The following is a 23,651-nucleotide window of genomic DNA, read 5'->3' as shown; positions in this document are numbered from 1 at the left end:
GTTCAGTTGGAAGGGACCTACAACAATCATCTAGTGCAACTGCCTGACCACTTCAGGGCTGACCAAAAGTTAAAGCATATTATTAAGGGCATTGCCCAAATGCCTCTTAAACACTGACAGGCATGGGGCATCGACCACCTCTCTAGGAAGTTTTTTCCAGTGTCTGACTGCCCTCTCGGTAAAGAAATGTTTCCTAATGTCAAGTCTGAACCTCCTCTTATGCAGCTTTGAACCATTCCCACGTGTCCTATCACTGGATAGCAGGGAGAAGAGATCAGCACCTCCCTCTCCACTTCCCCTCCTCAGGAAGCTGTAGAGAGCAATGAGGTCACCTCTCAGCCTCCTTTTCTCCAAACTAGACAAACCCAAGCCACTCCTCACAGGACATGCCTTCCACCAGCTTTGTTGCCCTCCTCTCGAGGCATTCAAGGACCTTCACATCCTTCTTAAATTGTGGGGCCCTGAACTGCACACAATACTCAAGGTGAGGCTGCACCAACGCTGAATACAGCAGGATAATCACCTCTTTTGACCGGCTGGATGCAGTTTGCCCTCTTGCCTGCCAGGGCACACTGCTGACTCGTATTGAGCCTGCTGTCAACCAGCACTCCTAGATCCTTTTCTGCAGGGCAGAAAGTATACACTTGAGTGTATACACACTAGCATACACTCTTCAAAGCATCCAGCAAAACGTAATCAACCATAAAAGTAGTTGGAAATACTGCACCTGTACATGGTTTCAGCTTCCACATCCCCAAACCAGACACGTAAATTTGGAGTGAAGTTCTGTCCTGTAAGTTCCAACATTGCTACATCCCCACCACCATTCAACTGGAAAGGCAGTGAATAGAAAAAAGATGAAAATCCACAAACACACATGTATTAATAAAAACAAATACCCCCCTCTCAGAAAAAAAACAGAAGAAAATTCTTCACATGCATACAAGAACCATAAACAGTGCTGTTTCTATCAGCTGGATAAAACTGAAAGAAACACACCTATGCAACTGAACTGTAAAGAAGTAACACATCTAAAAGATACTGCCAATTAATTTGATATCCTGAAGGAACTTCTAAGTTTTGATAGTGGCCACTTAGAATAGTAGTCAACAAGGCTTTGAAAACAAAGAACAAAGAATCTTTCAGAGAACGTGTTAGGAAAGCTTCAAGTTTTTCCACAGCAGAATGCTGATTTTCTTAATAAGGTTTCAGTCCCGGCTCTCTTTGATCTATAATTGGCTGTTTTAAGAGCCAAAATCAATTTCTAAATAATCAAACAGAAGTCCTAAGGATATCATTACCATGGTATTTTAAGAAATAAAACTCTTAACATATAGATCAATATTAATATTATTCCTGTTATATATAGGCTCATGTATTCTGAAATGTAGGTACAAAAAATTATTGCAACATAAAGTAATTTTCCTATTTATAAAGCTAGTAAGAATGTTTTCCTACAGTATTCCACAAAGGTACCAAGAAGGTTAAATCAGTATGACAAAAATAATCTCACATAAAAGAGTTTATTCAATAAAAATAAACTTACTTGAAGACTTTCTACAACAGGCACAGGTGTCACTGGAGCATGGACCGGTCCCATCCCCTCATAAAATGTGTATTCTGCTTTATCTGTGCTAATGATTGTCCAAGAAGCTCCATCATTAATCATTTCTTTATTTGGTTCTTTCGGGCATGGAGTGGCCTTAGAAAGAAAGAAAAGTTTTAAATCTAATCTGTACATTCGTTTGCCAAGTCACAGAGCTAAAAACCAACTCAGCCAGTAACAATGTCTAGTATTTCAAAAACACGTTTCCTTATGTTTTTCCTCTAACAAAATGACCAAAAGAAACAGTCACATTTCAGCAAAACTAGTAGAAAACTAAAACTTGTGAAAACACTGTAAATCTCACCTATGTCACCTTTCCAACCTTCCATTTATTATTGGGTTTTATTTTAGTTCAGCTTTCTAAGTTTTAACATTATTCAATAGCCATTAACCAACAAACTACAGCAACTAGAAGTAGCTACTTTAAAATAGATCTTGTTTTATTAATGCAAAGTGACTAAAACAGCAACAGACTGAAGTGGAATACTTTCGATTAGTTATGATTTACATCTGGCCAAGATTTTTTTTTTCATTTTAGAAAGTTCTTCACCATCCACAAAATGATGGAAAACACAAGCTTATATTTCAGTGTTTGCGCAAAGACATGGGAGAGAAGCCACAATGACAACCTTGCAAATTAGTCAGAAACTTTCACTGTCTCCTTGTAATACTACTAAACATTACTACATTAGTATACATACATATATACATAGATAGAAAATACACTGACAACTATTTTTTATGGCAACAAAAGCCTCTCTGAACAATTCCATCTAGCAACCAATACGGAAATTATGTATAGGTTAAATACAGGCACAGAAAAAAAAATGGGACTCAAAAATTCCGATTTTAATACCTAAATTCTGTTTTCTTCCATTAAGCTTTAAGGATATCTAGGTATGTAACCATAACCTTCACTCTTCAAAACTGTTAGATAAACTTCATTTTAACAGTTCAGATGAAAGGAAGTTAAGATCAAAGCTGCATTCTCATGTGGTCTCTTCATTCTGATATGATCATGTAAAAAAACACTGAAAACAGCTTGCAAGGGAAGTATGCAACAAGGATAGTAACTACAGATCCTTCCAAGCTCAAGACCAACTGATATTTTTATTAGAAACATATGGAGCTTCTAAATTACTAGCCCAGCTTCAAAAGAGAAACTGTTGTATATTGTTTCGATGCATGACATTTTTCCTACAAAAACGTTTGACTACAATTCCTGTTGGCATGGACTGATGTACTTCAACTCATGACAAATAAAACAATGGATATCAAAAATGAATGACCCTGTACAAGATTCTTGACTGGCTTCTTCAAATCTGCTAAACTCCTGCCACAAAGCAGAAGGCAAATGCTACAGAATTTGTTCTGAAAGTCCTGCTATGTCAAGAATCATTTCAGGAACACATTACTCCTTCTGTCACATAAATCCTTGAAAGATAATGATTCCTCTTCTAGAGAAGCATTCCTCCTTGTCACTTCCAAATACAGCAGTTTACATCCAGGCACTTTTTCCCCACCTCTTTCCTTTCCTTTCATAACTAAACTTTCTCAACAGGTGGCACTGAAAGATTGAAATGCCTTCATACCATGCTTAGTACCTCATGTATTGACTGGCTTCACGTGGAAACAGGATGGGAAACAAACAATTGTATAACATTAACAGATAAAGAACAGAATTCCCCAAGAACTGGTAAGCACAAGGACACAGACAAAAGGAATCCAAGGAATATAATACATTTGGATTTAAAAAAAAAAAAAAACAACCAACCAAACACCACTAACCCCTCCCCCGAAAAAAACTCTCAAGAAAGCTCTATATCAAAGGATATTAAAGAAATGAAATTATAATGGATTAGAAAAAGTTGTTTGGTGTTTTTTTTTAAGAGAAAGCTAATTAAAGGAAAGCAAAAAGTAAAAGGTAGAACTTAACAGTCATTCTCCTTTCAAAATGCACAAAGGCCAACAGTGCAGTCCCCTCCCTGAGACTGGTGGTGTGATCAGTTTTATTAAATGTCTTTCCCAGTGTGCTGGTAAAGTCAAATCTTCAAACTTCTGCATGATCCTAAGTTTTTCAGGTAGTTAAATGCTGTTACAACTGCAAGGATTTTATGTCCAGAAAGATATCCAAATGAACATAGACAGCAAAAAAGTGGTAATGAGCTGCAATTTAGATAAAAGCGAGGTTTCCAAAGAAAAATTCTTTAAATGATGCCCATAAAATACTGAACTTGGAACTGGTAGTTACAACTCAGGATCCTGGAGTCACCACTGACAGTTTTCTGAAATCACCAGCTCAATGTGCAGCAGCAGCCGCAAGTGACAACACAATGTTGGACACTCATCAGAAAAAAATACTGAGAACAAGGTATCAGGTATTATTTTGCCAGTGTAAATCCTTTGTTCACCTAATTCTGGAATACTGTGTGCAGTTCTGGTCTTCCCGTCTAAGAAAGCCATGGTGAAAAAAGAGAAGGTACAGAAGGGGCAAGTAAAATCACCAAGGAGCTGCTGACCTTATGAGAAGAAATTGAAAAGACCGTGACTCTCCAATTTGGAGAGAGGAAATTAAGATGTTGATGGGTAAGGTGAATGCAGAACTGTTGCTCACTAAATCCTGCAAAACTGGAACTAGGAATCACTCACAGAAACTATTAGATCATTCAAAACACATACAGCAAAGGTTTACTACACAGAGGACAGGAAACCTCTTGAACTTTCTGCCACAGAATACTGCAGAAAAAGAGAGCATCAGCACATTCAAAAGGAATCAAACTGATGGACTACACATCTACAAAATGATACTAAAAGGTAAGAGTTAGGAATGCAGCCTTTAACAACCCTTAATACAAAAAGTGTGGATGCTGTTAGAGTACAACTGCATTGGACTGCATAAAGCAACCATGTCCTATTGCTGCTGTTAGACATAGATCGGGACTATGCTCTGATCCAGTAAGGCATTATTTATATTCTTTCTGTATTCTCCAGAATACATGGACATCCTTAAAAACAGATTCAGCAACTGAATTTCAAAGTTTTTGTGGGTTCGTGCTGATCTGCTGACTTTTTACAGCCTCTCTGCTTTAAGCCTCTAAGGACTCTATATTGGGTTATTTCCATTCACACAAGAGAGACTTGTCATCCTAAAGTAAAGTTTGGGGTTTTTTCATTTTTTTTTTTCTTTTTTTTACAGTGACCACAGTCTGTCTAGGCTCCTACTGTAGGAACTGTATTCAACAGTAAATGCTTAAGAGCAGGTAGGTGAAAGTTGCTACACATGCCTGTTTCTCTGGTCTTGGTCTTCTGGTCCAAAGGAAAAAACAGTTAAAACAGTTAAAACAGGATTTCTCTCCTGCCACTGGTAGAAAGAGTTTATCTTCCATAATGATTTTACTCACCAAAGAGTGGTAAGAGCCTGATGTGCAAGTTAACAGATTTTATTCAACAAGTAGAAGCAGCAGGTACCTACTCCACTAAAAGAATTCAGAACAGTGGGTTCTCCTTTTATCTAAGCCCTACCCACGTGGAAAGTTCAGAGCTCTTATCAGATGGGGCTCCATGAGAGCTGCAGAAACTGAAGAGTCCTGGTAGTCCCACAGGCCATTCCAGGACGTTGAACTAGGGCAGCTGTCAGAGAAGCAGGAGTTGCTTCTTCATTCAGCCCTTCCCATAAAGTACTTTGAGAAATCAAATAGCAAGGCTGATCCTGAGTTATTGCAATTCCCATTTCATAGCTTTCTCCTCTTCTTCACGAAGGTCCATTCTGCTTTACAAGAAAGAATATTGATAGATATCTCTCTGCTATGTGCTGTGGGTAGAACCAATAGATCTGGTTCCTTCTGACCCACAAGTCATGAATATGTTTCCTGAAATATGAACAAAGCTTCTCATGTTCTCTTTCCATTGTCCCAACTCAGGATAGAAGTCAACTGAGCCTTTACCAATCCTTCTTGTCCCTTTCCTTAAATTAAGGGAAACCTTTAAAAAGTTAGCTTCCCCCTTTCCTACCTCTACCTTTCTTACCCAAGAAGCTACAGCTGTTCTCCTAAGGAAGTCCCAAGTTTTTCCCGAGTGTGGCCATCTTCCTGGAGCACAGCATTATCTCTCAACACCCTTTGCTATTTGAGCTCCCCTGGATGCTTAAAGAAAATTGCAATACTTAGGTAGGTGTCGTGGTTTAACAGTAGGCCTGAACTTGGTCGTAGTCTTGTTACTCTGATGGGAATTACCATGCTGAAAGTCTGCTAAAAACATGCTAACATACACGAGACTAAAAACCACAATTTGTTAGCATATTGTATAAGCTGTCAGAACAATTCTACACTGTGGTATTTTTTTACAGCTCTCCTTAGGGGTTCATTCCTGTTACAGTAACTTGTTAGGGATATTTTTCCACACCTGCTGGAGAAATAAATACTTGAAGACTGAGACAGCTACATTCTTTACAGACAAATCAAATTTCTGTGGCTTTACTAATTACTGTGGTCAACTGCCATAGCTGTCTATGTTTATGCTTTTAGCCAAGAGCAAGACAATGCAACTCTGCTAAGTTCACCATGAAATAAGACTATCATGAACTGTATCATTTCCTACTTGCTGTAATCTAGAAGTGGACACACAAGGAAGTGGTGCAACTCCACTGGCATATGTCAACATGTAAGCCACAGTATCATGATTGCATGCACAAGTTCCTACTGCGTTTCCATTTCCTCCATTGGAGAAAATAGAATTCATTGTTTAGACAGACACGGAAGAAGGTTATGAGGAAAGGTTTGGAAAAGGACAGATGAAGTGTGTTACTTTCCATCCTCTGTTTTTTCAAAACAAAATATTAGACTCGCATTCAAAACCAACTGCAAAACTGGCAGTCATACATATTTTGGGAATATTTGGGAAAACTTTGCAACCACGCTTCTCATCTATTGAAATAGTTTTAAACAACTCACTTGAAATTGGATAATTCTCTCCTGGGAAAGGCACAAATACATTCTCTCAGTGTCTTTAAGGTAAAATGCACATTTATGGAGCTGCGATACTGGATCATCTGCATCCAATAACGCTGTTTGTTTATCTACTTTTCGAATTATCTGTGAATGAAAATTGTACATATATATATTTAGGACAATTTCTGTACTTCATTACATTGGAGATTACATATGTACTGTTAGTAAAGGAAGTAAAGGTCTTTTTTTTTTTTTTTAAATTTCCATGCCTCCTGTTTTAATACCAACATTAGAGTCATAATTCCCAATGCTTTTCAAACAAGAACACAACATTGAAATGACACTCAGAAATACAGCTTCAATGTGCTGCATGCATATATATTTTATCTTTTTTGCTGTAAGAGTGGGGGAAAAACTTGAAGCTTCAGCAAAATCTACTTTTGATCCATTTCCTGGCACAAAAGAACAGTAGGTCAAGTATTAATAGACTTCTACAGAAGCTTCCACAACTGATAGCATCAACAACATTCTGTGGCAGACTGGTTGCTGAACGAGAACAGTTGAAAATAAGGATTTAGTTTAAAGGTATTGAGATGTCCTTAAGTACATTTTTGCTAACACAACAATCATAGCATATCTTAGCAATAGTTGGTCATTAAATATTACTTAAAGACAACTGCAAAGAACAATTGTTCCTTACATCTGGCAGTTCAGTGAAAAAATATCTGCTGACTTAATTCAGAGCTGTTATACTGATTTATTTTTAAAAATTAAAAAAGTTATTCCCTTACAGACAGTGGAAATCTGTGGCTTGGAATTTTAACTCAACTTCTAGAAAAAAGTTTAACACTTCATTTTATGCAACATCAGCAGAAGCAGCAGCCAAAGTGCTTGAAGATTTCTAAGCCGACAATCAGAAAGCCAACCATGTCCTCTGGGATTTCTAATGATAATAAATGGCATTATTAGCAATATAAGTTTCAAGGTTAACTTGTTTCTTCAAAGTTCTTTGCATTAACCTATAAAACGTCTGCAAGATACCTTTTAATCACCTCACCTTCAATCAATCTTGCAAGGCAGCATGACAAATATTCCCAACAGCAAACAAAACAGGAACCTTTAGCCTAATTTGTTTTAATCTATTTCCACCTACAAATAAGGTTTCTGGAATCGTAAATGATGGCATCTCCTTTTGGCAATAAGAAAATATTAATATGAAGCCCACAAATAAAGTGAGATCCTTTTACGGAATTTCATGTGCACTGAACCAGATCAGTAGTAATCAAGTCTGGATTTTTCTGTCAAATAATGTGATTTTTAAAAAAAAAAAAAAAAAAAGATGATCTATTTCAATGATAATTTTCTACCATGTACTCTGAGCAGGCTATCTTCTTTTTTAGCTAAGTTTGATATTGGGAGAGAATTTCTCATTACAGTCCTAGTAAAATAAGTCTTTTTTTAGGGGAAGGGGAGCAAAAACCTGCCTGCAGGGAAGGTTGGTTTTACATTGGCGCATTCTAAAAATTGTTTCTAGTTAGAAGTGGCATTAGCAAAGCCTTGTATGAAATTCGTAATGGGTTGACAAACCACAATTTCACAGAAGATCTCACATGAAGCATTGTTTATTATCAGTCACATAAAATTCCACTTAGGCTGGCATTAAGTGCATAAAACAGGAGAAAAAATTCTATAATTATACTTAAATTTATTTCTAAAAACCATTATTTCATATCCAGCAATAAAGTAATTTTTTTGGTTCACAAACCTTAACTGGTCATAATCAATTTTGTATCTGTGACAGAGACAAGGGCTGAAATTGTCTCTTTCTAAAAAAAAGTTATTCCAAAGGCATTTCCAATATTTCCTATTTAAAACAGACAGTATTAATAAATGTCCAAAATGCTTTTGCAAGCTGATATTGGTATAATTGCGTATCCTTAGAAGTACACAGAAGTGCTTTTAGATTCAAATCAGTAGAGCATTTTTAAAGCTGTGATGAACTCAACAAGTGGAATAGTCCTACTGGCTGCAAAGACTTTAGTCATCTAGTCAATATCAATATTTAAAGTAGTTTGCTACACTGAGACCTACATTACTGTTTTTAAAATAGACATTTTCTTAAGGACAGCTTGCAGATGAACCTACTTTGGCAGGTGTCAATTCTGAAAAATTCCCTATGCTTATTTTACAAGCTGTTCTTTGCTTACAGAATTAATCTGCAGACATAAAAATATGCTTTTATTAAAATGAATGCCATTTTCATATAAAACATGTATTACCAAAAGGAAACATACTAAGCCAAAAATTGTAAACAATGCAAACCCAACTATGCAATTACACTAAGTAGCTATCTACAAATTAATTACAGCATTGGAGAAATTAAACTGTACCAGTCTTGGGAGTGCCATGCCAGTAACTGAGCATACAAGTTTGACAGTCTGCCCATAATGAATGTAGCCGTCTCTCACTGTGAATTCTTCTCCTTCCGATTCATCATCATCCACTGCATGAAACAGGAATTTTCACATTATTTGTTTTCATCACTGTTTACCTCGATAGCAGGAACATTTAACATCACACTATTACATCAAATATATTACATAAAATATACAGTCAGTAACAAAACAAATCTGCATATGGGTAATTAATATGGAGGAAAAAATGCAGGACTTCTTTTTGTGGGGATGGAGGGAGGGAGGTGAAAAAATATATTGCTTCATTTTTACTTACAGAGGTGAATGTAAAATGCTCCCCACTGTTGTGAACTGGCATGGAAATTACCACCTTCTACGTGCAAATATCTGGTGCTAACTGTTTGGGATCGAAGTCTATTAAATAGTGCCACTTTTGTCCCTGACGCAATACATACTGCAAGGAACACATACAGACTTGAGATTATAAAATTACTTCATTATTACATAGATAAGTAACAAAAAGTCACAAATACAATAGAATAAACTGATGAATACTGGAAATCAAGAAATAATTCTCAACTATTGGTTAATTTAGAAAATATTTATATTTGTGACACACCAAAAACAATCACAAAATTACAAGTGCAATAACATACATAGTGGTTGTTCTCCAAAGGCATGCTAGTTCACAGAATTTTGCCACTTAGCCAAATGGGCCAGTGCTTGCCAGCTGAAAACTCCTTCTATTCATAGTTCTCCAACAACTGATTATTTGAGCAGAAGCTTTAGCTTGCCCTTGTAAAGTACTTAGACAACTTTCAGTGATCATTTGAAGGCTATTTGAAGTATAACGAAAAATTATTCTTACAAATCACAATCAATTGAAAGGAAGACAGACATAATATGTAAAATTGCAACCATGCAACTTAACATTTTCTCAGATCTGAACTTACTTATCATTCAAGAGAGAGAAATGCTAAGTCTGCTCCCCTAAAAAAAAAACAGCAACTAGCATTTTGCCATCAAAATGGGCATATTTCTTCTACTTGGTTCATATTTACTATCGAAGAATGCTTGGTTCATATTCACTGTCCATCAAAACTATCTGTCTGAATACAAAGTCAACAGTGCATACTCTGAGCCCACGGGCGTGAACTGCACAGCAACAGATTGCCTTTAGTCATGTGGCAAGCTAGCGGCCCCGAGATCCACATTCCATAGGTGAATGGGTTCCAGCCCAACACAGATGGAAGAGCCTTTTAAAGCACTAGTGAAGAGAGAGAGAAAAACAAACAAACAAAAAAGGGTATCTCTTGAGGTGCTCCAGTGGTATGCAGGCAAAAACTTCGGAGGAAAAGCAAAAACGCTCCCAATTATACATTAGCACCAGAGATCTCTTTAGTTGAAAAACACAGTAAGCAAATAAATCTGGGTGAAATATCACCATACAGATTTCTTAACCAATTGCTTAAAAGGAACCATGCAAAAGATATTAAAAATAAAAACAACATGAAAATGGCATGAGATAGTAAGAAGGTGGCTGTGGTGTGACAAAGTGCAGTTTAGGTAACATGATGCTCCTCATTTATCACAATCTGAACGCTATCTCTGATACTGATCAAAACATCCTACGCACCAGATTGTGGCAGCTTAAGAGATCCAACAGCTTAGAAAGCTGAGGTAGAGCATTCTTTATGCATTTGTTTACAAGGATTCACTCCTCTGAATAAAGTTTTTTTGGTGGACCTTTTATATTTACTAAATAATTAACTGTGACTGCATAAAACTCAACAGTGTAACCTATCTATATTGGAATATTTTAAAATACACTGATGTGTATAGTTCTGAAATACATTAGAAAAAAAAAGAAATTGAAAATTTCATTGTATTTACTTTGTAGTCAGACCCCAGAATACATAAGGAAAAATTGGCAGAAGGCAAAAGGAATTGCTACATAAAGAAGAGAATTGTAAAATACTTACAGTCTGCATTTTTCAGTGACTGTTTCTTTTTAGAAGGTTTGGAGATGACTTTGATCCGTTTACTGAGGAACACACCGATGTCATCACTATTGCCATAGAACATTTTTACCGATAACATGAAGTGCTTTCTCTTGTCTGAGTCTGATATGTATAATGTTTTGGCAGTGCAATAATTCTGTAGGTGAAAACATACTGTTGTTTCTTCTTTCAAGTCAACCCAGTTCAAGAAACTATGTATATTTAATTATGAACAAAATAGGAAAACCGATGCAACAGTTTCTAAAACAGATCAGAAACTGCTTTTTTCCATCTCTTCCATATGGGTATCTTTTATGACTACTGTTTAGCTTTGTGAAGTTTAGCACCCGATTTCAGTACTTCAGTGTCTTTCTAAAGACCCTTACCAGGACTGGAAAACAGATGATTAGAGGCTATAGCTGTGTAAGAGCCATCTCCAAGTGGCTAAGAGCGCTACTAAAAATTACATTTGAGTAGAGCTATACAGGCAGTGCACTGGGTGTGCACAAGACGCTGCCTGTACAGAAAATGTGCCAAACTTTTCTTGAAAGGATAGGAGATGCTTGGGTTTTAAAACACTAGAAAGTTACTTTCAGCTACATGTTTATGCTAGGTGACAACAGGGGCTTAAAAAAAGATCTCAAAACAAAGTTTTATTATTCTTTTCCTATTCAGCAACATATGAAGCATTCCTAAGTACACTGTGCTGGTAATACTAAGTAGCTATAAAGTATTGCTTAATAAGACAACCAGCTAAAATGAGCACTCTCGTGCTGCCAGTTCTATTCCAACTGTTTAAGTCATCACAAATATCTTTAAAAAAAATCTTGTAGCAATTTATATCCCTGTAAAAAAAAATCTACTAAATTTATTAAGATGTTATTTTAATTGTATTTTTTATGCAAAGGGACTTAAAGACCACTTCTAGCAGCAGATGTTGTTCAGATACTTCCTTGATGAGATTATCCATTCATGCAAGCCAGGGAGAGGCTCATGGAGTTTGCGCCAGAAGCCTTACTTCAGTTAACCATTGATGCCTACCAAATAACCTAACAGTTTACTGACTCTGAATCAACAACCTACAAATGAAAGATTAGTACCCTGCTATGATCCCATGAATTAAATCCACCTATTCAATTGTCCTAGGTATTTTTGAGGGATTTTTTTAAACCACTTATGTAGTATCTGCTACAGTGTAACAAAAGTTATCAAAAACAAGCACGGGTATTCCTTGAAATATGCACCATGTAGCTGTAATACCCTTGGCAGTAATCTGAGTGGTTTATTACAACTCTTCTACCTTTCCTTCCAAGTTCAGCTGCTGCATTTCTTGGTCGCTGTTTCCTATTCCAATGAAGGCGCAAGGTTGTGACTCTTGCTCAGTGCAACCATCCCGTTCCATTTGCTCTTTTTTTTTCTTCCATCCACTGCCCATAAGATACACACATGGAGGAGGACAAAAGAACCTGAAAATGAAAAATGCATTATGAGATTACACACAGCTTTCAAGAAAATTCTTGAGACAGAAACTGTTGCGTACCCCAAGCCTTCTCAGCCCACACTTTGCATTCAAGTTTATACATGCACGCCCTTCATTTGCCTTGAAGATTTTCTAAAATGCAAATCAAAAAAAGAGAAAAAGCAAGGAAAATCAGCATTAGATGCACTGTCACTGAGTATCTTTCCAGTTCAATATATGATATGTAACAGTCTGCATCTCTATAAAATTAAAACACTTTCTACCCTTACAAAGAAGAGATTCTCAAAGAAAGTAAAAAGGCCTTGAAAGTGATGACAGTGTTTTGCAGCAATTAATATACACAGAACAGTTCCACAAACTAATTCAATGGACAACTGCTGACTACAATTCCTAAACATTTAGTGTTTCATCATTAGCAAGAAGGAAGTCTATTCCATCCAAGCATAAATCTCCCTTTAGTTTTTAAATGGAATAGATGATTTTACATCTTCATCAATAACTGTAAGATATGATCTAGTCTTTAGCAGCACTGACTGAAATCAGCCTAGATGATACTTACAGCAACATGTTCAAAATTAAATGCAGCATTATAATACAATGTATTGGTCTTGAAGTTTCTGCAAATTGTTAAAATACAAATCCTAATCACTTTTGGTTTTAGTTTAGCCAACAGCTGCAGTGTTTTTGTCATCATTTAGTTAGGATCAAAGTTAAAAAAGCAGAATGAGTACACCTAGTTGTGAGGTAGCAAAAGAGGCATGAAGGGACAGGATAACTGAAAAAGTTTTTAATTATTCTATTTATTTCAAATTGGAGAGTAGTGCTTAACTTGGCACTTCTGAAATCCAAAGACAACTCCTACCTTATACAGGTAGGTAGGTGGGATTTTTTTTTTAAATTTGGCTTGGGACAACTGAATTAATGGATTATTTCCATTAAATGCCACATAAACCTTGATTAGCGGAAGTCAGCTTTAGTATAAAAGCAAGTCTAATACACTTCTTTATCTCACCTATTCAGCAAAATTACCTTTATTTAACAGATATAAAATGCTTTTCTAAGTAACAGAATTCTTAATAGATGAAACCGATGTCCTGAGTTAATAATCACATAATAATAAATTTTAAATATTAAGAATCCATATAAATGCAAAGATTTGTAATCATTTCAGTCATTACACACAATTAATGTATATCCTTTGTTAGACAAACAACCAACCAAATTTTAAGTTTTACTGCAATTCAAAACGTCTCAGTGGTTATGATAATGAGCAAAAATTACCCCCTGCAGGCAAAAAAAAAAAAAAAAAAAATCAAACTTTCTACCTTGCCAATAAATTCACAGTGAAAATTTTTCACTTAATTTAGCTTTTTTAAAAAACACAACAAAACTGATGATACACCAGTATGCACACAGCTTAAATATCTATGAACGTCTTTCAAAAGCATCATGCTCTGCTTTGAAAAAAGACTGCCTACAAAAGAGAATTTGTAGAAAGTAGCTCGCTATGTAACATCAAAAGATCTGCATGTTTGAGAAGCACATTAAATTAATTTGGGAAACTGCTCCTACAGATTACTTTTTAAACTTAGTAATTCTAAAGAAATAGAAAGAAATGCAATTATTTGCTCCTTTTATTGCCTTCACACTGTTCTGAAGCATAGAAATTTTGATAAATATGGAATTATGAATTAACAGAAAGCCACTTGTAGAAGCAAACTTGTAGAAGCAAAGTTTAACAACTAACATTTTTTCATGTGCTTATTGCACCAGTTTTAATTATTTGTATTTTGTTCTTTGGGGTAATTATGGGTCATATGAAGGCTCTGGAATTCTTTTCTTCCAATTGAAAATGCAGAACACAGAGAACCAAGGCAACAGGTAGAAATTTGCCAATTTGCAAAGCAGATGTTTTCTGATGGAACTGTCAACTTGAGAAACTACACAATAAACTACCTTAAAAATAAAATTCAACACTTTCGCAGTAGCAGCACAAAAGAATACTTCCACTATCCCAGCTATGAATCTTAAAGCTGAAATTTATAGTTATCTGACATTAGAATGGGTTATTATAACTTTATTGCTGTAAGAACAGAAGTTCTGAAATTTGAAAATCACCACGAATAGAAAGAGTAAGCAGTAATAAATGTTACCAAACAGCACACACTGTGTATCCCCTTTTTGCTTGCTATTATGTCTTTTGCTTCTTATCTTCTGCTACCTGACCTCTGTTCCAGCTTTCTTCAAGAAGATGCTGAATAATGCAATAGGGGTATGTTTAAGAACACCATGAGTTTTTGTTACATGCCAATTAAATCCTCCCCTTCCTACTACAAATTTCTGATCTCAAAACCAGGAATGCATTTCCTTCTTTTCCATTGCAGTTATTTCAAACAGCACAGATGACATGACCTAATTTCCCTCAAATGCTTCTCTACCGTAAAGGAAAAATGATTTTACGAGGACTTATGTTTGTGAGGGAGACAGTGCAATGACAATGGTCAAGATCATAAAATTCATATTAAAGTACAAAGTGTACATTTACTTTCTACATGACCAGTCTAATTTATATGCCCTATATCACCCCACATCTAGATGTAAATACCGTAATTGTTGTTAAAAATCTATTCTGAGGCTCATCTACTGGTTGCTGCAACTTTTGGCATGTTTTAGGAAAACAGAAAACCAACACAAAGCAAGAAATAAGCTTTAGCATTACACTGAGAAAATTTTTACTGTAGACAACTGTGATCACATTTTAAAAAATATATACATATACACAAATATATATGTGGGTGGGAAGGAAGCAAGAGGATAAGAGAGAGTCACATTTTTATTAGACTGGCAAGGGGTCAAGCGAGGGCAATGATCATGCCCAAGTACTGTTTAGGAGGCCTACTCTACTTTGCCATCCCAGGTAGGGGAAACATAATGGTGGTCCTCTATGAACAATACTTTTCAAATGAGGGTTATGAACTAACTCCAAGGTTAGGAAATGCAATTTTTTGGGGAAGAAACTTCAAGTAACAGATGTATTTGTTCAAGAGTTGATTTCTGGAAACAAACTCAGATTGCCAGAAAAAGCACACCACTTATCTAGTCAGCTTCTGAACTCTTAAACTCAAATAACAATACAAGATCCTTTCAGTATTAATGGATGTATCCCACTAATTTTCGTCTCAACAATTATAAGCTATTTCCAACAAAGAAATTATACACAGACTAAAAATTAATATCAGCCTTTATCAACGGAGCAATGCTTTGCAAAAAAGAAACCAAACCCCTTGTATTCCAAGTAGGTATAACACCATAAAACAAACATTGCACATTTACCTTTCTTCCTCGTGTACTCTTTTGTATTTATCTTACTGGTTAGAACACAAGAAAAAAATCCCAAACTTTTTTCATATCCTTTTTCATTTCAGCTTTATTCTAAACTAAGTCCTTTGAATACTTATGGCCACTAGATGGCAATGAAGACCTGCAAGAAACAAGTTTTAACCCATTGATGAAGAGAAAACAAGCCACAACAATTAAAGTGCTCTTTCTAAATTAGAACACAGAGAAACACCTTGGAAAACGATGACTTACTGAACGAAGAAAGAAACTTTTGAAGCTGAGACAATTTTAAGTTTGGTTAAAACTACCATACAAGAAGAAAGAGTCTGGACATTCACAATTTGAATGGGTTTTCTTATGTGTCAGCCTCTTACTCACCCTTCAGATATAGACAAGTACAATCTGGGAGATTTTTACTTCATTTTTACAGTCCCAGGAACTCATGTATACAAGAGAGTATATATAAATTTTCTTTCCAATATAGTGCGAGTAAACCATGAGTATCCTCATATTTCTAATTTTCACAGAGGATTAAAGTAAGTGTCTTTGATGTGTATAAAATAACTGCTGGAAACAGGTTCTCTCATTAATAAAACATTTCCGATGTAAATAGGAATGTAAATGTTTATGTGAGAGGCTGGCTTTCAGATAACTATAAAGAGGAAAAGAGAAAAAGAAAATCACCTCCCCAAAATAAGTAAAGTAATTTCAGTAAAGTAATTTCCAGTATTACTGATGTATGGGAAATAAGGTAGGACAATGTTTGGTGGAACAAATGAAAATACTCTTCCTTCGACCTTTGATTTACAAGGCCTACCTCTCTTTTTTCTTTAACCACAAAACTAAAGTAAGACTGAGTAGGAGGTAAAAATTCTTCTGAAGTATTAATCTGACCTATAGTAAAAAGAAAATTATGTTGGAGGGAAAGGCAGCTGTGGCTGGTTCTTCTGAGCTTGTTCAGAATTTTCATTACAAGAAGTAATGATGGAAAATCATGTAGGATGTAATCTCTTCACTGGATTTGTAACATGTTCTCTTAATACCTCTTCTCTATGCCATGAGCAGACTGGCAATTCCTTGCTGAATGAGCAGTAAAACAACACAGGACATTCTTCCATGAGGTAAAGACCTAGTAACTTGATCTAAAAAACACATGAGATCTGTTAGGATAACTATGAGCTCTTTCATTCTGGAAGTATAACAACCAGGAATGTCTTTCCTGGACAAAACCTATTCCACACTTGTTAGAGCTGCATGATGAGATGCAGATTCAGTGCTTTCTACTTGCTGATATAAAGCACAGTGACTGAACCAGGGTAACATTTTGGGATACCGGGTCTCTGCAAATACTTCATGTATTTAACATACTTCTACAACACTTTGTTGTGGACTCCTAGTTTCTCAGAAGAGGCTCTCTGTGATGCTCCTCCTATGCATCTTCCAAGAATTTGTGATCAGTGTAATTAAAAGCACAGTTTTAAATGAAGCTAACGTTGGGACTGATACTAGCCAGGAAAGGTCAGAGGATCAATCTTCAAAAATTAAAGGGTGTCCCCACAGTGCCTGCTCACATTATAATTTCATGGGCCGCTCAAGTGAGGACAGACTCATGTTAGACCAACCTCACGTTAGACTCCAGGCTCAGTAACCCAGTACAGCAAACAGAAGCAAGCTGTTACTCATTTGCTCTGACAGATCTGTTCCGTCAGACAACTGGAAACAGAACTTTTTTCCATGGCAAGAAAACCAAGCTGAGATTTGTCTAAGGATGCTCCCCTTTATTCCAAATGACTTGAAGAAAAGAACAAGATAATTTCTAGTGGTTTCTGAATCTTGACTGCAACAACAGAAAGTGGAATAGATTGAGTCTTTGGCACCACCTGGAATATTGTTTTAAATCAGACAATCACCGATGAAGAGAACAATATTCCTTTAGTCCCTTCAGTCAATTCAGGCCAATCAATACAGAGAAAACATGGTACTTTAAGTACAGAAGCTACCCTAACTGAACTTGCCAGGAAACAAGGGGCAGAAAGTAAAACAAAATCAGCTCATGTAATTGCTACCTAGTTCTGATGCACTCAATGCTCTTTTTGAACAACAGGCTTCTGTTCACAAAAGTTTGCTTTTACAAATCATACAAGTCACCCCTGTGTTCATCTTGCAGAAGTCTTTGCCTTCAGGAAGATTTAGAAGCATCTACCAGCTGGTTTTCTTTATGTTCAGGGTGACATTAGCAGGGAAGTTTTTCCTTTGTACCTGTTGGTCAATTCTGAGTTGGTCAAGGCGGGAGGTGTGTGTGTCAATTACCTGTGTTGTTCTGAGCATGAAACTACTCAGCAGTCTTCCTTCCTTCTTAGGAGCTGAAAGAACTAACAACATCCACTAAAGAATTCAATACAACAGCAAACAAATGAAAAATCATTAGGTGCTAGAGTGCTAAGGATGAAGTATTGGAGCCATGGGGTAAACCCTGGAAAAGGCTATGCTCTCAATAACAAGAGCATTAGCCAGAGGGCAGGCACACTCAGTTCAGTGAAGAGAAGTATTTGAGCAGAAATTACAGGAGCTCCTTCACTAGCAGCCGTAAAACAAGATGCAGCTAGACCATTCTCAGGCTAATCAGTAGTGATAATGTTTAAACTCAGAACAGAATGTAATCCACAAACACCAATCTGTCTCACAGTCTTTGATGAACTATGTCTTGGAACGCAAAACACTTCAGTCCTTTAAACTGTTGAATGTTCACACTGTTCAGACTCTGGAGAGAGAAGTCTCAGTGAATAGTAAATATGGAAAAAATACAAGAAGCACAAGCCAAACACCCACGCTCATCAGGACTAAACATCACCTGAGTCTCTATCAGCTGAATGCCGTTGAAAGATGACAGCCATCCAACAGGAAACATCAGGCAAAAAGTCTTAAATTCAACTAAAGTCCATCCCTGAGCTTCTTACCTCCTGGCTTCTTCGTTAAACTAAACAACATTAACTTTGGGAAGAGCAAGGCTAATAAGAAGAGTCCACTCAAAAAAGAAAGAAGCCTCCTTTCATTATTGTTATTTGGGGACAAGTATCAAGAAAGTCTCCATCCATGTGGCAATAACCTGGATTTGTGTTTCTGTGAGGCCTATTTTAAACCAGACCACACTACGCGAGATCTGTGCCGACTACAGTGAGTTTTCAACAGAGTATTTCACCATCCACTAAGACTCATCAAAACACTGAAAGGTAGTTATTGTGTAACCTTTTAATTATGCTATGCAAAGTTTATTAATGATAAATATTTTCCATGACCTCACAACAAACAAGGTTTAAAGATTGGAACAAAAGGTGGAAGTTATTTAGGGGTTTTTTAGGTTCTATATTTACTTGAAAGACATGTCAAATTTAAGAAATAATTCCTTTTGTAACTTGAATTCTTAGTTACAAAGATAGTGCCATTTAACTTCTTCTTTATGGATCAAAAATTAACCAGATTATATCCATGCCATAATGAAGTCCCATGGAAAACAAAATTTCTCAATAAAAACAGGTATGAAATAGATTTCCGTCTACAAAGCAGATGTATACAGAACAACTCAGTTCAGAAAAGGTATTTAATGTAAAAATGGTGAAAGCTTGATTGACCAGTTGCATAAAGCAGCCTTAAACCTTTACTAATTTCACTCAGTCCAATAGTAAGAAGAACCAAAGGGTACATTCTGCTACGAATAAAACAGAAGCAATTAAAAAAAAAAAAGGGAAAAAAAGAAAGCAGCTAATTCATCATCCAGTTTCACTAAGTACCTTACGGCACATGCGGATCCAAGGATTTAATAACTGGCATTTTTCTTTACACTGATAACAACAGGACATCATTACTGATGCCAACAGTCTGGGAACTAGCAGAACAGTACCAAAGAAAGTCTAAATGGTGCATTAAAATGTAAGAAAAACTAAAATATTTAAACTGAAAAATGAAATCTTAGTATGTATTCCAAACTTTTGTTTCATACCCATACCAGAACGGCAATAATTTCACCATCATGTTATTTTATAACAAACATCCAAACATTTTTATTCCTAGTTGTCTTTTGCAAAGCTCTGAAATTCTCTACACTCATTTGACATGCTTCCATTTTTAGAGGTGAATCTGAGATACTTTTCATGAACAAATGCAGTTGTGCTGAGATAGGCAACTGAACTGCACCTCACAAAATCTAAACTGGTAAAAGAATGCCTCATTCCAGTTAGCAATTGTTTGAAGCAGTAAGAAACCAATGACTACTGTACCAAACATTACCAGTAACGTATGCGCCACAGTGACTTTAACAGCATCAAGTGAAGTATACAGATATATTCAAAGCAATATATGGCAATGCTATGAAATGCACATAGGAGCTTTCAGAAACTGTTAGCAAATAACAATTTGAAGCTTTGCCCTGTATTCTTCAGAATACTTATGTAAGTTTTCCAAACAATAATGGAACTTTTAATAATCAAAATTACGTACTTTATCTTTTTATTTTCTCCCTTCTTTTGATGCAATTTGTTCTCCAAAATAATGATGCACAGGACAGCTTTGCAAAATGTTCCTGCCCTCATGAACTGCTCTAGCCCCAGGAGAACAAACTGACTGAAGTTACAGATACACTGTTTAGAAAGTCACTTTCTTATCTGCAGGCACACCCCTCATTTTTTGGGAGTAAGCTTAACTCATCTGCAGAGATGAGCTAACTAACAGAAGATAACCATCAGAGGTCCCTATATTGTCATGATAAATCTTTTTGGCTGTTGAGTTTGCTGCAAAGTGTTAAAGTTATCATTTACTGCTAGTAAGGTCTTGCATTGTAACCCTTTTGCATTTAAGCATGGCAGTGAGCAAGAGGGCTGTATAGTTATATAGCAGATAGACAGCATATTTGTCTGCTTCCGTGCCCTTCCTCCTTCCTCTTTCACTGACTTCCCATTTGCTTCTCATCAAGAATTTCAGAAAAATCTAAAAAGCACTTTGAGTAAACAATTCCATGGAGCTGCAGAACCTGGACACTGCCCAAAAGAAAGGACTTGAGACTGGCTAACAGAAAAGATGACACATATTGAAAGACAAGTACTCAGGCACAGAATACTGAAGAACAGTTGAAAATATAGTCTGCATCTCTGTGATTCACAGACATCAGGCAGTGTGATTTAGATTGGTAGCAACTAACTGAGAACTTTGCAGGCTTAATTCTAACATTCCTGTTTTCTAACACTTTCATACATAAAGATGTTAAAATCTGAAATCTCAGAAAAGTGTAAAAAACAATGATGTAACAGGACTTCACAACAGTGGTGAAAAAAAGGTTAAAACTTCAAAACCATTAATGTGCTGAGTATGTGGTCTTTTATGGTGAACGAATATTAATAATACAAAATACCTGAAAACTAACCAAATACTGCGCTATTTATTTTAGTGAAATTTAAAGTAGAAAAGTATCATTTATACTTCTATTTCATCGTGAGAGGACTAGAAATCTGCATATGAAGGACCATCCTATCTGCTTCTACTAGTCATGCAATAAAAACATCACATAGAGAAGACTGCAGGAAATTCACCTTTGCCTAAAAAGCATTCATCCTCACATCTTCCTGTAGATCCTGTCCCTTAGAAAACTACCTACTATTGTAACTTGTACTATATTGATTTTTACGAGAATGTTTATCATAAATATGGTTATGACTGACCTGTCATTCTTTTTAAAGCTATTACAGATCTGATTCAGAAAAGTATTTTACTGAGGCTAGCAATTTCCCTTTCATATTAATTCAAAATTACTCAGTAAAACACTCTTCTACAAATAGTCATCATTAATCACCTTGTTTACTCCAGACTTAAAATGGAAGGTTTAAAATTAGAGCCATTTTAGTTCAATGGAAGAAAAACTTCACCCACAGATAAAGAACCTATTGGCAGAAACAGGCATCGCTACATTGAATGTCACAGGTTTGCAGCACTTGTTACATAATTAAATGATTTACGAGAACACATTTTGTTTTACATTTCTTCAGACTACAGTACAATCTGAGGAATTCTGCAATGTACTATGCACCAGACTACACACTATAGTTTCCCTAGCTGGGAACTGTAAAGGGAAGCCAGAAAAGAATAGAGACTTACCTTTTTTCATTTCCATATGATTTCTGCGCAACTTTTGCATGGAGTATTAGCACTGTTTGATCGCCTCTCTCCTTTAGGTAATTTCGCATTGCTTCCCTAAAAATTGAAAGACAAAATAAGCTTTGAAAGTTCTTTTGGTTTTGTTTATAATGATAGTAATCCAAAGACAGCTTTGGGACAAAAAACCCCCAAACACCTGAAATTTGAAAAAGGCAACCATTAATAGGGTCAAGACGAGTTTTTTAAAACAATTTCACAGCAAAAAGCAGCAACTATCTTGCATGAAGCTAGCAGTAGGGGTCTGCGGTCATTTACAATTACCACATTTTCCAGAAAAAAAGATGCTTGTGATGTAAAATCGTACCAATGCCAATCACTACACCATGTTCAAAGCCCAATTTTATAAAGTACCGTGCCACAAATATTTGATTAGAACACACTTTATTAATTCAATATTGTCTCCTTAACCAGTTTAGTCTCTCATGATAATGACAAATTGTTCTGAAATTTTGTTTAAGCTATTAACTAAATCAATGCAATGTTTATATAAAAGTTTTCTTTTGGTTGTGAAGATACTAAGAAAAAGTTAAATTCTTCAGCTTCTTCATCTAGTTTTCTAGAGAAAGCCTCTAATTCCTGCACACAGTCAGGTTAAAAAAAAAAATTTAGATTTTCTATCGTTGATCATCACTGTAATGACAGACGTCATATAAAAGCTATAATTACCTCAAACACACCAACAGCAATTCCTTGAGAGAAGTAAGAGAACAATATACCCTATCATTCTTCTGTATAATAATCTAACTGTTCATTAAACAGCATGCCAAATTCAACACCCTAGGGTTTAGCTGTGTCAGAGTGCTGATAGGAACACTTTTCAGTCCCTGGAGGATCTTTTGCAGGTTGAATGCCCACCAATGCCCTCATCTTCAAAGTAATCAACCAGAGAAACAAATTATGAATTTAACAGGAAGTTATATGAAGAGATGAAACCCTACAGAAGAGGGATTTTGGTTTTGTTTTTTTGTTTTGTTTTGTTTTGTTTGGGGTTTTTTGTGGGGTTTGGGGGGGGTTTTTTTGGGTTTTTTTGTTTTGTTTTGTTTTTTTTTTTTTTTTAAAATGAACCGCACCCAACTGTTGAATTCCCTTTGGACAGATCTAGAAAACCAAACATTCTCAGTGAAAAAAGATGGAAGATAAAAAGCAGTATTTTGTTGACAAAACTTTTTCCAAAAGAAATCCCCACATAAAGTTTCAGAGAGGAAAGCAAGTAGACTGGAGGGGGGAGGGGACGACAACAACAACAATCCAGCTTTGCTGATGATGTTTTCTAAGTTCTTGCATTTGAGATGCCTGCATAAGACAGTCATCAGCGTGGTCATCAGATTTTTTGTGTAAATAGCAGGATAGAAGAGCAGAGCAAAGACCTGAATTACTGTTTTAAATTTGGACTAACTTGATCTATTTACATCTGACATTGGTAAAACAGATGTTTATCCATGAACTGTCTCAAAGCACACAGACTTACTTTATTTACAACCATTGTTTAAGAATATATTTTAAACCACAAAACATAATTCACTGTGAAATTATTATTACACATTTCATTATGATATATATTAGCTGCATTCAAGTGGTTTAAAAACTTTTTTCCTGACAATTTGAAATACTCTATTAAAAGTACTGTCATACTAAATTAAGAACATGTGTCATACTAAGAACTTT

General features: G+C 35.9%; 1 protein-coding gene across 4 annotated transcripts in view; it reads right to left on the bottom strand.

Annotated features, from left to right (window-relative positions):
• The window catches only part of RBPJ (recombination signal binding protein for immunoglobulin kappa J region), a 64,129-nt gene that overhangs the window by 5,632 nt on the left and 34,846 nt on the right, over window positions 1-23,651 (bottom strand). For 2 of the 4 annotated variants that reach the window (XR_012673472.1, XM_075148876.1), the window contains 8 exons: window positions 21,927-22,022; window positions 12,267-12,432; window positions 10,949-11,123; window positions 9,283-9,420; window positions 8,943-9,055; window positions 6,556-6,696; window positions 1,547-1,702; window positions 728-831 (listed from right to left, as the gene is read on the bottom strand). Coding sequence is in view for 3 of the 4 variants with exons in the window: in XM_075148876.1 (XP_075004977.1) it covers window positions 728-831; window positions 1,547-1,702; window positions 6,556-6,696; window positions 8,943-9,055; window positions 9,283-9,420; window positions 10,949-11,123; window positions 12,267-12,432; window positions 21,927-22,022 (1,089 nt within the window). In the remaining variant the exon portion in view is untranslated. The remainder of the gene's footprint in view (window positions 1-727; window positions 832-1,546; window positions 1,703-6,555; window positions 6,697-8,942; window positions 9,056-9,282; window positions 9,421-10,948; window positions 11,124-12,266; window positions 12,433-21,926; window positions 22,023-23,651) is intronic. The other 2 variants (XM_075148879.1, XM_075148877.1) reach the window with 2 other exon arrangements.

Source organism: Calonectris borealis, chromosome 4, assembly GCF_964195595.1.
Source record: "Calonectris borealis chromosome 4, bCalBor7.hap1.2, whole genome shotgun sequence".
NCBI classification, from domain to species: Eukaryota; Metazoa; Chordata; class Aves; order Procellariiformes; family Procellariidae; genus Calonectris; species Calonectris borealis.
This window is presented reverse-complemented; position numbering and strand designations above follow the sequence as displayed.